This window comes from Peromyscus californicus, unplaced genomic scaffold, assembly GCF_007827085.1.
Source record: "Peromyscus californicus insignis strain IS unplaced genomic scaffold, ASM782708v3 Scaffold_11__1_contigs__length_118956290, whole genome shotgun sequence".
NCBI lineage: Eukaryota > Metazoa > Chordata > Mammalia > Rodentia > Cricetidae > Peromyscus > Peromyscus californicus.
Genome location: NW_026294402.1, coordinates 54,364,650 through 54,377,971, shown reverse-complemented (window position 1 = coordinate 54,377,971; position 13,322 = coordinate 54,364,650). Strand labels below are relative to the sequence as shown.

At 37.1% G+C, this 13,322-nt stretch overlaps 1 protein-coding gene across 6 annotated transcripts in view; it reads right to left on the bottom strand.

Moving 5' to 3' along the window:
• Positions 1-13,322, bottom strand: part of Myo9a (myosin IXA) — a 232,981-nt gene that overhangs the window by 111,695 nt on the left and 107,964 nt on the right. For all 6 annotated transcript variants that reach the window (XM_052762736.1, XM_052762746.1, XM_052762755.1 and 3 more), the window contains 2 exons: positions 9,647-9,763; positions 4,609-4,743 (listed from right to left, as the gene is read on the bottom strand). In XM_052762736.1, coding sequence (XP_052618696.1) covers positions 4,609-4,743; positions 9,647-9,763 — 252 coding nt within the window. The remainder of the gene's footprint in view (positions 1-4,608; positions 4,744-9,646; positions 9,764-13,322) is intronic.

The following is a 13,322-nucleotide window of genomic DNA, read 5'->3' as shown; positions in this document are numbered from 1 at the left end:
AATTCTTGGAAAGTTGACCCTTGTTTTATGGTCCAAAACAACATAAGTACTAATTTTGTAAATATCCCATGTGAACTTAGAAAAAATGTATTCTTCAGATGGGGTTTAGTATTCTTCATATCATTTCATTAACTGGGTCTCAATAATCAGTTAAGTTCAAAGAAACTGGCATACACAAGAGAGACAGCAATGGGATACACACAAAAGTACCAACTGATTTTTATTGAGGCTTTAATAGCCTTTCTTATGTTTTGAATGTTGGTTCTATTAAGTTATTCAAAATACAAAGTTAAAATATTCCATTTACAGATGCTAATGTATATTCCTGATTTGTTTTATTAATTTTTGCTTCATGTATTTTGAAACTATCTTATCAGATACCTATAAATTTGGGACTATACACATGCTAATCCCAATACTTGGAGTCAGAGGCAAGTGGATCTCTGAATTCGAGGCCAGCCTGGTCTACAGAGCAAGTTCCAGGACAGCCAGGGATAGGCAGAGAAATCCTGTGTTAAGAACAAACAAATACACAAAAAGAACTGATCTTCTTAGCATTATGAAATATTCCTTTTTATACTCACTAACAGAGCTACAAACACTTTTTGTTAATGTTTGATAAACCTTTGTTTATACCATTTTACTTTTAGCTTTGTGTATAATATTTGGAATGCCTCTGATAAACTGTTTGCTATTTATCAGTCTAATGATTTTCAGCTACTAAAGCAATCAATTCATTTATAATTAATGTACTCCCTGGTACCTTACTATTTCTTCTTTTGCTCATTTATCCTGTTTTCTTGGCATTGCTTCTCATTTTGTTGCCCAGGGCCTTCCAAATAGCTGGGACTACAGATATGTGCCACATGCCCCAGTTTCCAGGCACTTCTTTTTTTTTTTTTTTTTTTTTCTTTTTTTTTTTTTTTTTTGGTTTTTAGAGACAGGGTTTCTCTGTGTAGCTTTGCGCCTTTCCTGGAACTCACTTGGTAGTCCAGGCTGGCCTCGAACTCACAGAGATCCGCCTGGCTCTGCCTCCCGAGTGCTGGGATTAAAGGCGTGCGCCACCACCGCCCGGCTTCCAGGCACTTCTTTATACTTCCTTTTGTTAGTGTTTGGATTGGCTGGGTTATTTTTGCTTTACTTATAATCTACATTAATTTGGAAAAGATTTTATATTCATTTGCTATTTTGTGCATATTCTAGAAATTATAGCATACATCTTTAACTTTCAATGTTTAACACAAATAAAATTTTCCATAACTTACCAGTTAATAAAAAGATGTCACAATCTTATGCATATGCTATTTTCCGTGTGTATATTAATTCTATTTAAACATTAAACTAGAAAAGTCCCTATCTTTGTCAAATTTAGTAATATACTCATTTATATTCACACAATTTAAAAATTAATTTCACAGCCTGGTGGTGGTGGCACATACCTTTAATCCCAGTATTTGGGAGGCAGAGGCAGGCAAATTCCTGAGTTTCAGGCCAGCCTGAACTACATAATGAGTTCCATTATAGCCAGAGCTTCACAGGGAATCCTTATCTCGAAAAACCAAAATAATAATTAATAATAATAATTAGTAGTAATTATTATTATTATTCTACTGTTTTTTATTCCACTTTGAACATTTGTATTATAACAAGAATACCACTAATAAGGAGGCCTAAATAATAAGCTTTAGTTTTAAGAAAAAATACCCTATTTTCTTCTGTCTCCCACTGTTTCCTCTGAAAAAAATTATTGCTATTACACATACACATACACACACGCACACGCACACACACACAAATAAATAAGGGATATGAGGTAGTGATGGCGTATTCCATGGTAAGGACGGTTGGTTAAACCCCTGACATGAAGTCCCTTGGAGAAGAATCAAGAAGTTTTTTTCGAAGTAGCTGTTCCTTCAAGCAAGTCAAACAGGGTGGTATCTAATAGTTGTGGAGTAACTGAAGGATCTCGAATAGTATTCAAGAGGATAAAATCTCCAGAAATGTAAAGGATGTGGCTGGTATCTATGTTATGAATCAACTCCGGTACAGGCTCAACAATATCTGAACCCACTTGGTGATATGGTAGTGACATTCTTGGGCCCTCAGTCACTGCCACTGCACCTTTGGCACACCAAAACAAGCACAAGGATTGCATTTTACTGGGGAAAGGTGAAGACTGAACCTGACCTTAAAGCTGCAACAAGCTCCTTGCCCTGAGAAGAGGAGGGTGAAAAAGGCAGCTCAAAAGATGTAAACCACAACAAACTGTCTGAGACAACACTTACAATAGACAAGCCATGAGCCCAGGCTGGGACTATGACCTCATTCCTACAAGGTCCTGAATACACCACGAGGCAACTCCAAAATCTCTTTCTACTGAGAAATTCCTGCTATACCTGTAACCAGACCAGTCAGGGATATGGTTCTGAATGAGTATTTTCTTTAACCTCACTGAGTGAGGATAGGACAGTTTGTCACATATGTGGGACTATTCTCATGGGTCCTGTTGACATCAAGATGTTCACATAGAGAACTGTGCCTGCCAGACTGCCAAGACACACACCAGTGGGTATAAAATGGATGACCTAGGGTCCACACACCTAATTGCTCCAGGTGAAAAGAATGCTAGGGAGATGGTGTCCAAAAGTGCCTAGTAGCAGGAGGGTTGGTAGCAATACTTTTATCAACAGTCTTCAAGTTATTGGGCATCTAGGAATGGTTAAAAAAAAATAACCTAGACTACCTCTCTATCACTGTGGTAGGGAGGAGCCATGAACAAAACTCTAAGAAGCAGTAGAATCTACATTAAGCAGACTTAAGTCTCCCTGCTTCACCTCTGCTGGGCATCTGCGAGAAGAGGTTCTGAGTAGTGTCACTCTTGTATCAAGTACATTCAAAGCTCATACCAGGTGCCAAACTCATTAAACCCTGTAATTAGAGGTTAATCTACTAGCTTTAAGTGTCTACTAATGCTGGCTTTCTACAATTGGTTCATTAAGGAGCCTGCACCAAAGAGACATCTTTTATTTCTCTTAAATTTTTTATTTTATGTACATGGGTGTTCTGCCTGAATGTCATGTTTGTCTGTGCACCCTATGTGTGTCTGGAGCCCATGTAGTCCAGAAGAGAACAGAGGCTGTTGAATCCTCAGCAACTAGAGTACACATGGCTGTGAGCTGCCATGAGTCCTAAGACTTGAACCTGGGTAGTCTGGAAGAAGAGCCAGTGCTGTTTTCACTGAACCATCTCTCTAGCCCCAACACATCTTGTCTTAATTCCCCTTAATTTAGGAAATTTACAGACTTTTTAAAAGGAAGTTTAGAATAAATGCATTGCTCTATGTAAAATTTTTCTTGATGGGGCTAGAGATAGAGAGATAGTTCAGTGGTTAAGAGTACTTGCTACTTTTGCAGAGGACTGGGGTTTGATACCTAGCAACTACTGAAAAAGTAAGAAACGTCTGTATGACACAGCTACAAATCTTTGCTCTGATTTGTCATTTCCTTATAGTGAGCGATATGACCACCATACTATCTGAATAAAAGTGCAAAACATCATCCTCAGTGAGGTAAACCAGACTCAGAAGGACAAACATGGTATGTACTCAATCATAAGTGGATATTAGATGTAAAGCAAAGGATAACCAGACCGCAACCCACAGTTCCAAGGAGACTAGCTAGCAGGGAGGACCCTAGGAAGGAAACATGGATCGGCCAGTGAAGGAGAAATAGATGAGATCTACATGAGCAAACTGGGGGTAAGGGGAGTAATGGAAGGCAAGGGATGGGGGATAAGAACATAGGGGAATGGGAGGTTCCAGCTGGAACGGGAACAGAGTGAGAGAGAAAGGAAAGAGATACCATGATAAATGAAGACATCATGGGAATAGGGAGAAACAGTGCTAGGGAGGTTCCCAGCAATCCACAAGGATGACTTCATCTTAGACTACTGGCAATAGTTGACAGGGTGCCTGAACTGGCCTACTCTGGTGTCCAGATGGCTGAATACCCTAACTGTCATCATAGGGCCCTCATCCAGTGACCGATCGAAGCAGATGCAGAGATCTACGGCCGGGTGCCAAGCTCCAGGAGTCCAATTGATGAGAGAGGAGAGATTCTATGAGCAAGGGACATCGAGACCATGATTGGAAAAAGTACAGAGAAGACTAGCCAAACTAGTGGAAACACATGAACTGTGGACCAATAGGTGAGGAGCCCCCATGGATCTGGACTAGGCCCTCTGGATAGGCAAGACAGCTGTTTAGCTTGAACTGTTTAGGAGGCACCTAGGCAATGGGATCGGAACCTGTCCCTAGTGCATGAGCCAGCTTTTTGGAGCCTAGTGCCTATGGTGAGACACTCTCCGCAGCCTTGGTGCAGGGAGGAGGAGCTTGGACCTGCCTCAGCTGAATGTAGCAGGATCTGCTGACTCCCCATGGGAGACCTTGCCTTGGAGGAGGAGGGAGGACAGGGCAATCTGTGGTTAGTATGTAAAATGAATAGAAAATCTCTTAATGATAGTAATAATAAAAATGCAAACTGCAGAAGTTATGACAAATATTCAAAAGTTTGGGCAGAAGGGCAAACATACACATATTTAGATACTCACCTGTTCCAACTTGAAGATATGCTGGTTAAAGTAGTGCTGTAAACGTTCATTAGCAAAATTAATACAGAACTGCTCAAAACTATTATTTTCATAATCTTCAAAACCAAAAATATCAAGAACACCAATGGACAAAGTCTGTAAAACAAGAGAAAATTTATTTGAAAACAAGCTTATTTATTTTATTACAAGTAATAAAATACTCCTTTCTGTAACAGTTCTGGTGCTGTCCAATATTCAAATAAAATATACTGCAATCTGTTAATCATTGATGTAAATTATCACATAAAACCATGGCAACATGAAAATGTACTGCACTCTAACTTTGGAAACATATTTGGGGGCTAGAGAGATGGCTCAGCAATTAAGAGCACACACTTCTTCTGCAAAGGACCCACTTTCAGTTCCCTGCACCCATATCAAGCGACTGACAACCATCAGTGATTCCCACTTCAGGGATTTTTGACATCACTGGCCTTTGTGAACATCAGACATATGCATATGCATACATACCCACATACATGCGCACATGCGTTTAGGAATGTATCTGTAATAATACCACATAATTTGTTAGAAATATTTTTAATACATGGATATTTATTAAACATTGGACATGAAATTGAATGGATTTTTAAGAAAATGGACTTGCGTCAGATGGTAAAAATGTAAAATGGCAATCAATCAGAGCAACCTATATTTTCCTGTTACAGTGGTTATCTTATGGCAATTTACATCAGTGTTTAAGAGTTTTCCTCAATTTTTAAAATAACAGTTAAATGCCAAGAACTGATAGAGATGTGAGTGGGAGGAGAGAGATGTCACCTTAACTCACCAATAAGCAGTGTGTGTGTACATTTGCAACTATCTAAGAACTCACATTTTGGGGTCTTAAGGCTAGTAGGTAAATTAAACTAAAGTAGGCTTTTTTCATTGTAAATATTTCTTTAATAATACAAATTTGAACACATGTAATTTCTGCATTACAATTTCAAAATACACTAAGTACAAGGCGAGTGAACTATTATCTTAACTTGAGAAAGCCAAGAAATCCCTCAACTCAAACATTCTTAAGTCCTATGAGGGAACAGAAACAACAGGTATGAGAAAATCAAAATGTTACCTAAGTGAAAGATCAGCAAATAAAGTTATTTCTGGTTATGAAAAAACTATGTAATTCTTAATTAGATCTCAACCCGAAATAAACAATTTTGCTTTCAGTACTAAATTGGCAGGCATACAAGGTAGCTCAGTAGGTAAAGGCACTTGACATTAAACCTGACAAGCTGAATTCTAGCTGCAGAAACCACCTACTAGAATGGGAAAACTGACTCCCAGAAGTTCTCCAGATAAACACGAACACAAAATAAATAAACAAATGTAAAGAAAAAAAGCACTCTAGAGGTAGAGGCAGGAGGAATGTGAGGCCAAGGCCAGCATGGGCTTCACGGGGAGACTTTGTCAAATAAATAAATAAACAAATAAATGAATGTTTAAAAAGTAATTAAACCCCACTCTAATACCCCTCCCCACCAAAGAAGAACAAACCACTAAATTTCCTCATGTTCAATGTCTGCAACAACACTCAAATACTAGCTATTTAGTAGAGAACATGTCTATTATTCTCTTTCTGGATATTTGACTTCCAGGAATTAGCTCTGTAACATCTTACTATGAATGATTCAGATTCAACTCTAATGTCTGTTACCAAGTTTGATTATTAATATTCACTGCCAACTTGACAGAATCTAGAACCTCCCAGGAGAAAAATCTCAGATCATATCTGTGAGGGCATTTCCAGAGAGTTTAACTGAGGTGGGGAGACCCACCCACCTTGAATATGCGCAGCACTATTCCATTGGCTGGGGTATGGGGACATAGGGGTGTTGTCCCAGGCTGAATATAATGAAGAGAGAGAGATGGAAGACAGAATCCATCTCTTTCTGCTTCCATTCTATAGATAAGATGCAACTAGCATGACTTATCCATGATGGAGGGCTGTGTCCTCATAATGTGATTCAAAATAAAGTGTCCTTAAGTTACACTTGTCAGATATTTTATTTATAGTAACAACAAAAATAAAACTAACGAACCATTCCATCTTTTTCTTCCTCCTACCCTGCACCCCTGAAAATGGAACTTGGCCTCTAAGTCCTACTCTTCCTATTTCAGCCTCTTGAGTGCTAGGATTACAAGCATGTAACAAAACCCCAAACTCAATCTCATTCTAACATGAGATATAACACTCTTGATTAAATGGGAAAATTTCTCCACTGGTGCTGAGACACAGCAAGTAAACTAATATGATATACATAAAAGACGTTTTGAAATCTGTATCAAGAGGGTTTTATGAAGTCAGGTGGTGGTGGTGGTGGTGGTGGTGGTGGTGGTGGCGGCGGTGGCGGCAGCATGCCTTTAATCCCAGCACATGGGAGGCAGGGGCAGGCGATTTCTGTGAGTTCAAGGCCAGCCTGGGCTACAGAGTGAGTTCCAGGAAAGGCTCCAAAGCTATACAGAGAAACCCTGTCTCAAAAAACAAAACAAAACAAAAAACAAGAGGGTTTTATGCAATTCTGGTTACTAAAAATCTAGTCACTTAGAAGAAAATGGTTACTAAAAATTTAGTCACTTAGAAGAAAATGAAATAATGTCCTTCACAAATAAATACATTTAACAATAAGATTCAGATTTAATTTTTTTTTTTGTTTTGTTTTTCGAGACAGGGTTTTCTCTGTGTAGTTTTGGTGCCTGTCCTGGATCTCGATCTGTAGACCAAGCTGGCCTTGAACTCACAGAGATCCGCCTGGCTCTGCCTCCCGAGTACTGGAATTAAAGGCATGCACCACCACCACCTGACCAGATTTAATTTTATAGTTATGGAATTACTTGAAATATAAAAACAAATGTAAGAATAATTTTACGGGACTAGAGAGATGGCTCAGCAGTTAAGAAAGTGGGCTGTTCTTCCAGAGGACCTGGGTTCAATTCCCAGCCACCACATGAAGCTCACAATTGTCTGTAACTCCTCTTCCAGGGGATCCAACACCCTCATACAGACATACATGTAGGCAAAACACCAATTTACATAAAAATAAATTATTTTTAAAAAATAATATTTGTACAATGAGTCAGTAGGATTAAAAAAAATGACACTTTTCATCAGATTAAGTAAATAGGACCATAATGGCTATTAAAAATTAAAATGAATCTAAAATTATCAAAGCTTTATATATATAATCTGTTACATTAAAATAAGGTCCAGAGGTGGGCGTGGTAGCATACACCTATAATTACAACACTCAAGAGGAAGTAAAGGAATGGTTAGGTCATGCTTAAATTGCAATATCCTGCGACATCCTAAAAATACAAATGAACAAACAAAAGGCAGGGCATGATGGCACATGCCTTTAATCCTAGTACTCAGGAAACAAAAGAAGGTAGATCTATCAGTTTGAGGCTGGCCAGGCCTACATAGTGAGTTCCAGGACATCCAAGGCTATGTAGAGAAACCCTGTCTCAAAAAACAAAACAAAACCCAAGCAAACAAAGTTTCAATTTGAAAACAAAATAATTTTTTTTTTTTTTTTTTTTTTTTTTTTTTGGTTTTTCGAGACAGGGTTTCTCTGTGTAGCTTTGGAGCCTGTCCTGGAACTCACTCTGTAGCCCAGGCTGGTCTTGAACACAGAGATCCGCCTGCCTCTGCCTCCCGAGTGCTGGGATTAAAGGTGTGTGCCACCACCACCCAGCCAAAATTAAATTCTAAAAGTAGAATATTAAATATTTTATAAACTTGGACTAGAACATACCTTTCTACATAAGTAAATACATAAATGAAAGATTATAAAAGAATTGCAGGAATAGATGCATAAAAACTTATAGCATGAATATTAAAAAGTAACTAAGAGAGAAAATATTTGCAGTAATGCATCAAACTAAATCTCTAAAATGTCCACAACAGCTCTTAAAAAGGAAAAGTAGAAAGAAAATAAAGGAAAACTAAGATACAAATAAATAATACAAGGAGAAACAAGATTAAGAAAAGCATGACAAGATGTTTGGCTTTCATTCTTAAAAAGAATGGCAAAAAATGGGAGAGCAGGATAATTTCTTATATATTAGAAAATATAAATACTGATAATATACAATTTGGATAAAAGTTCAGAGAAAAAAGGAACTACATACCACTGGTAGAAGTATACAGTCCTTTTGAGAAAGCAACAGATAACAAATCTTTAAAATATGTACATCCTTAAATCCAACAATAATAAACTGAATTTATACTACAGAGAGGTGCACAAAGGTCAGTGAAAGAATATCCATATTGGAACACGGTGAAGCACATCTGTAATCCCAAGCACCTATCAGTCAAGCATATTAAGATCTCAAGTTCAAGAACAGCCTGGCTATACAGTAGCACTCAGTCTCAAAAAACTATATTTATTTCAGTATTGTTCAGGATAGAACAAAAATATTTACTTGCAGTGAGATCATCTAAGGCACAAATCACACTAAATGTTACAATTTTTGTTTTTTGGGGTTTTTTTCCCCCAAGACAGGGTTTCTTCATGTAGCCCTGGCTATCCTGTAACTCTTTCTTGTCAAGTGATCAGACTGACCTCAAACACAAGAGATTCACCTGCCTCTGCCTCCCAAGTACTGGGATTAAAGGCATATGCTACCACGCCGACTAGTATTACACAATTATTAAAAATATATAATGACATAGTTTAAGAAATTTTATTTGAAAATGTATTTTATAAGAATCTATTTAAGAGATTGTTATATAAAAAGCAAACACTGAAACAATATAAAGCTTGATTCTGTTTCTATTTCTATTTTTAAGACCAATGTTGTATATAAATGTCCATAGCATATAAATATATAGGAAAATGGTATAGAAAGACAGAACAGTTAACCTGAATAGGGAAACAAATAACAGAAGTAAAGTTGATTTGACTCTATATAATTCTATTCCTTAAAATTTCAGGTACTCACCAGTTCATTGAACAGTTTTCAGGTAAAACATAATACAACAGATCTTTACCTTGGTATTGTGTTCCAAATCTTTACTATTCAGAAGTGCGTGATTAATACGAAAAACTATCCAGTCAAACAGAGCACTATATAAAGACTTAGCCATAGAGTTTCTCACTGTCACAGCCTACAAAACACAAAGACAATTATGAGTGTAAAGAGGAATGGGAATAATTTCACTAAGATACAATAAAAGACTGTTCTTTATTTCATTTCAGAAGGAAAACCTATTTTGAATTAGAAACTGGATTTCCTGTCAATTTAAATAGCATATAATTGAAGTTTTCTTTTTTTTTTTTTTTTTTGGTTTGTCGAGACAGGGTTTCTCTGGGTAGCTTTGCGTCTTTCCTGGAACTCGATTTGGAGACCAGATTGGCCTGGAACTCACAGAGATCCGCCTGGCTCTGCCTCCCGAGTGCTGAGATTAAAGGCATGCGCCACCACCGCCCGGCTTAATTGAAGTTTTCTATATGTACTCTAATTTAGTCCAACTCAGAGATCCTGGAAAAAACTGTCACGAAACAAAAACACTGTATGAATCACTCAGTTCAAAGCATTGTTTATTGACTATGGGGGCATATATTCTCCCAAATAAAGGTGGTAAAATGGGAAGTGTGAAAACAAATGACCATACCAGCTATAATGGGAGAGAATATTCTAAGTTAAGAAATAAATCTGACAGCAAAAAGGACATTACCATTTGTAGAATCCTTCTTACACTCTCAAAACATAGACATTATATTGCCACAATGATTCTACTAGCTATCTTCAGACTGTCATTCACAGTACTGTAAAACTGTTTTATCCTAGGAAATAGTAACAATCTTATAATTAAGGAATTACGATATTTTTATTTTCTCTCACTTCACTATTTTCTTGGTACTATCCAAGCAATTTAAATTTACTTGGGGGAAAAAGTGGGAGAAGGCTCAACAGTTAAATTGCCTGCTAGAATAGCATAAGGACAGGAGTTCAGATCCCCAGAACCCACATAAATGTGGAGTGGCCATGGCAAGCTTCGTGTAATTCCACATGGGAAGGAGGAGACAAGCATGCACATAGCAAGCTGGCTCCCTAGAAAGCTTTAGGTTCCTCTGAGAAGCTCTACTTCAAAAAGTTAAAGTTAAAAAAAAAAAAGGAAAAAAAAAAGAAAAAAAAATGAAAAAGCAATTTTGGAAGATTCCAGATATCAAACTCGGGAACACACACATGCAAATAAAGGGCAGAGAGGCTATTAATAAAAGAAAATTCACATTCAGAAAACAGTTTAAAGCTAGGCCTAGTGGCTCAAACCTGTAAATCACAGCACTCAAGTTGAAGCAGGCAGACTTTCATGAGTTCAAGACCAGCATGAACTACAAAGTCAGGCTCTCTCTCTCTCAAAAGACAGACAGACAGACAGACAGACAGACAAGACAGACAGGCAGGCAGGCAGACACACACACACACACACACACACACACACACACACACACACACACACACACACACACTTTGGTTTAAAAAATATAAAAAGAGCCGGGCGGTGGTGGCGCACGCCTTTAATCCCAGCACTCGGGAGGCAGAGGCAGGCGGATCTCTGTGAGTTCGAGGCCAGCCTGGTCTACAGAGTGAGTTCCAGGAAAGGCGCAAAGCTACACAGAGAAACCCTGTCTCGAAAAAACCAAAAAAAAAAAAAAAAAATAAAAATAAAAATAAAAAAAATAAAAAGAATTGAGTCCTTCCACTTAAAAGAATATAAATGCTAATGATGTTTTATTGTTTAAATTAACATCTGTTTTCAAGTGGTAAGGAAATAAGAGAGTGAAAAAGTCCAGCCAATCTGTTTCTGAATTTCATTCTAGCTGTGTGGACCAGACAAGTCACTCAAATTATTAGACTATAGCTATAAATTGGAGATATGCTATAACACGTAACACAAAGGTGATGAACTTATTTTGAATTTCAATAATAAAAAAAAAAATGTTCTAAGCCAGGCACCGCAGCAAAGACCTGTACTCCAGGCATTTATTATAGAGCTATAAAGCAGGGATCATGAGTTCCCAGGTTGGCATACAATGAGACTGTCTCAAAACCACATCTTTTTAAATTCACATTTCCAGACAAAAAAGAATTACTGAAAGGAAAGAATTTATCAAATTATGGTCAACAGTAGAAAGTTTCAAATAAATAAAAATTATTTCGAGTCCTAATGGGGAAACAATGGCATATGATCTGAAAATTCTACATTTTGGTAAATTATATACAATGCATCTTAACACTTTTTAAAAGAAAAAGAATGCATTCACTAAGCAGTAAACTACAATAATAATCTATTTCCCTAAGAAGAAAATTAATTCATCAAATTAAGCAATGTAAAATATATGAAGGAAAATAAGCCAAGCATACAGGATTTTATAACAATAAATTTTATGAGTTAAATTCTTGAGTTAAAAACAAACTAAATTCAGATTAATCAAATCTATTTGGTTATAGGAAACAAAATTTTTATTTTTAAAAACAAATCATAAAGAATCTACATACACCAATTAGTTTATATTCACCCTCTAACCTCCTCCTAATTCTATACTCTCTAGTCATTGTATCTGTAATGCAGTCTGATCTATCATTTCCATTTCTATCCTGTCTCCCATTATTCAAGGCATGACTAAGTCCTACTGATCATATCAAATTATATTTATCTTTTTCTTAGCATGTATACACAAAGCAAGCACCTTTCTCCTTCCTATTACAGCTTCTTCCTTCCCTTCAGTGCCTAACATGGTCTCAAATATCTTATTCCCTACTGATGTGTTCTGCATACTTCCCTCCCTATAACAGTTAATTTTAACTGTTAACCTGACTGGAATTAGGATGACTAAGAGGTTAAAAATTTACACCTCTGTGTGTATCTGCAAGAGCATTTGCAGAGATAACAATATTATTATTTTATTTAATAGGAAGCAGGGAACTATAAAAGGTCACACCTGAATGGAAGGAAATAGATACTGGAATTTGTCTTGGGGGTTTATATCTTGCCCTAGTCCTTTCTTGTGGTTTACACTGCTTCCTGGCTGCCATGAATAGCTCTGTTCCACCATGCTCTTCTGCCATGGCATTCTACCTTACTATGAGTCCAGACACATGGAACTGTCCTACAATAGACTATGAAACCTATATACAGTGAGTTAGTTAGCTATTTGGGAACTGGCAGGCAGGAAAGAAAAGCACACCTACAGTATGCCACCTTTAGTTTCTAAGACTGGATCCTGACTGACAGTCCAAGACAGAAGGGAGGTCAATGGATACAGGGACAATATTACTTCGGTCCTACCTATAATCACAAGAAATAGAGGCCTGTCAATAACCTATGAACCTAGAAAAGAACCTAGTGTCAAATGATATCACAGGCTGTATGAACACCTTGTCATCAGCCTGTATACCACTATTCCAAAAAATTAGCCGAAATACAGACTCATATGACCCATGCAAATTGCCACAATAGTAAATTGTGCTATTGTGCTATATCAAATCACACTGCTGCCAGAATATTAATTTTAAAAAGCCTAAGAAAACAGTTTAGTTCAAAATGGACTTTCTATTGCTCTTTGTATAAAAAGGCAACACTTAAAGACTGACTCACATTTTAAATCCTAATATCTAGTATAATGTTAAGCACAAAGAGGATTTGAGTACTTATTAAACAA